Here is a 1,771-nt window from a genome sequence, read left to right as displayed (position 1 = left end):
GATTTTCGTGTTTTTCTGCTGAATAAGAATAACCCGTCACCGTAGAGGGGCCAAAATTTTTGTTTTTCTAAGCTGAAAAGAATAACTCGTGTGCCCAATTGCGCAAATGAGAGTAGCTACATCTGTAAAGAGGGCAAGGAATTTTTTTTGGCTGAAACTTGTCTACATCTGTAGATAGGGCGTCCATCTATGTCATCCTCCTGACGCTGGACTTTGCATAATTGACGATGCCATTATCGTGACACTCTTGTACATTCTCCCTAGTGGGATGAGAATATCAGCTTCGACTTGAGATGAAAAAAATAACGACACGGAAGAGGCATTGTATTTCTCACCTCTTGCTTACGGAATTTGACCTACTCCAGTTGTAGGTATGGTTGTATATTTCGTGTAACCTAGGTATTGTTCTATATTTCTATTATGTCAGATATCAATGATTTGCTCATATTCTATGTCCACGTTATGCATCGATGCACAGTTACGAATGATTTGCTCATCATGTTATGTATTGATGCAGAAGTGGGATTTGTTGGCTTTGAAGGTGTTCCAGTTTCACCTTATTGATACCATCCAGTATTCTTACTAAGCCAACAAGATGAGCAATTTCCAACAGGCAGGGCGGAACATCAGCGGCAACAACAACAAGGTCGACCGCAGGCACAACAGCGGCGACAAGAACGTCGTCGGCCGCAACGCCAAGATCCAAGGCAATCCCATCATCGGCGACAACAGCGGCAACAAAACCAACAGCGGCAACAGGAACACCAGGATTCACGGCAATCCCGTTAACGGCCCCATCAACGGAAATCCCATCATCGGCAACAACAACAACAGCAAGAGCAACAACATCTTGAACAGCAACAACGAAGGCGAGGGCGGCAGCAACAGCCCGATCACCTTCTAGAGCAACTTATAGTACCAGGTAATGGCGACTTAAGCAGACCAACTTAGACTAAGTGGCTTTTGTTTTCCTCTCTAAAAGTTATGCTATGCTCTTTATTCAGCGCAATATATGCACAAATATGTCATGGTTTATGATTTCGGTTTCTTTTCATATGCAGAAAGACCTAATGATTTTCTTTTCTTTTGCTTAATTACACTATGATTTTCTTTTCTTGTTCTTAATTACACTGTTATTGCTTTGCAGGTATGGGAAAGAAAAAACATATACAGTCGAAGATTATCTGTTTATCTATGACTGACTATGTGTTGATATATAGATAGTTTAGAGATAAATAATCTATTTATATAAATAAGGCATCTCCATATCAATTCAACCGCTGAATGGGCATGGCCATGGACGGTTATGTCATTATGGTCATGTTAGCCTATGCAAGATAGATGTGCATCAGATATATATCCTAATTTTGATTTATGAATTAGCAAACTACATGCCTGGTTACTTTGTTTTTAATGGCTCTGGTTGTCCTACTTCACTTTAGAACTTGAATGAATGAATAAATAAACAAATTAATTCAAAAATTATTAACAAAAATTAAATTTAAAATACATATTTTTTAAATATAATTATTATTATATATTTATATACCTAATGAAGTATTCCTCTAAACCATGGTTCTCATATATTTTCTAATATCATTAAGTTAAAAGCCAAGTTCACTATGTAATTGGTATATTCTAATAAAATGTTTTCACGTATAAAGTTACTAATATCATTAAGTTAAAAGCAGAGTTTACTATGTAATTTCTATATTTTAATAAAAAGTTTTCACTTATAAAATTATTTTAAAGTATATTTTTTATTTTTAAC

At 36.0% G+C, this 1,771-nt stretch overlaps 1 protein-coding gene across 3 annotated transcripts; it reads left to right on the top strand.

The window, feature by feature from the left end:
• The first annotated feature begins 269 nt into the window (after nucleotides 1-269).
• On the top strand, nucleotides 270-1,414 carry LOC149185802 (uncharacterized). Of its 3 annotated transcripts, none has more exons than XM_089412489.1 (3): nucleotides 270-371; nucleotides 518-922; nucleotides 1,148-1,414. In XM_089412489.1, exon 2 carries the CDS (start codon nucleotides 596-598, stop codon nucleotides 902-904), a length of 309 nt encoding a protein of 102 aa, XP_089268615.1. In that variant the 5' UTR covers nucleotides 270-371; nucleotides 518-595; the 3' UTR covers nucleotides 905-922; nucleotides 1,148-1,414. The 3 variants fall into 3 exon arrangements, with proteins under 3 accessions (XP_089268615.1, XP_089268616.1, XP_089268617.1); XM_089412490.1 differs by having other exon boundaries at nucleotides 283-371; nucleotides 542-922; XM_089412491.1 differs by lacking the exon at nucleotides 270-371 and adding an exon at nucleotides 381-399 and having other exon boundaries at nucleotides 542-922.
• Nucleotides 1,415-1,771: the final 357 nt, after the last annotated feature.

This window comes from Pinus tabuliformis, chromosome 3_1 (assembly GCF_031772625.1).
Source record: "Pinus tabuliformis cultivar Carrire ecotype Pingquan chromosome 3_1, CPIR1, whole genome shotgun sequence".
In the NCBI taxonomy this organism is placed as follows: Eukaryota; Viridiplantae; Streptophyta; class Pinopsida; order Pinales; family Pinaceae; genus Pinus; species Pinus tabuliformis.
Note: the sequence above shows the minus strand (reverse complement) of the source record. Positions and strands in the feature narration are given on the sequence as shown.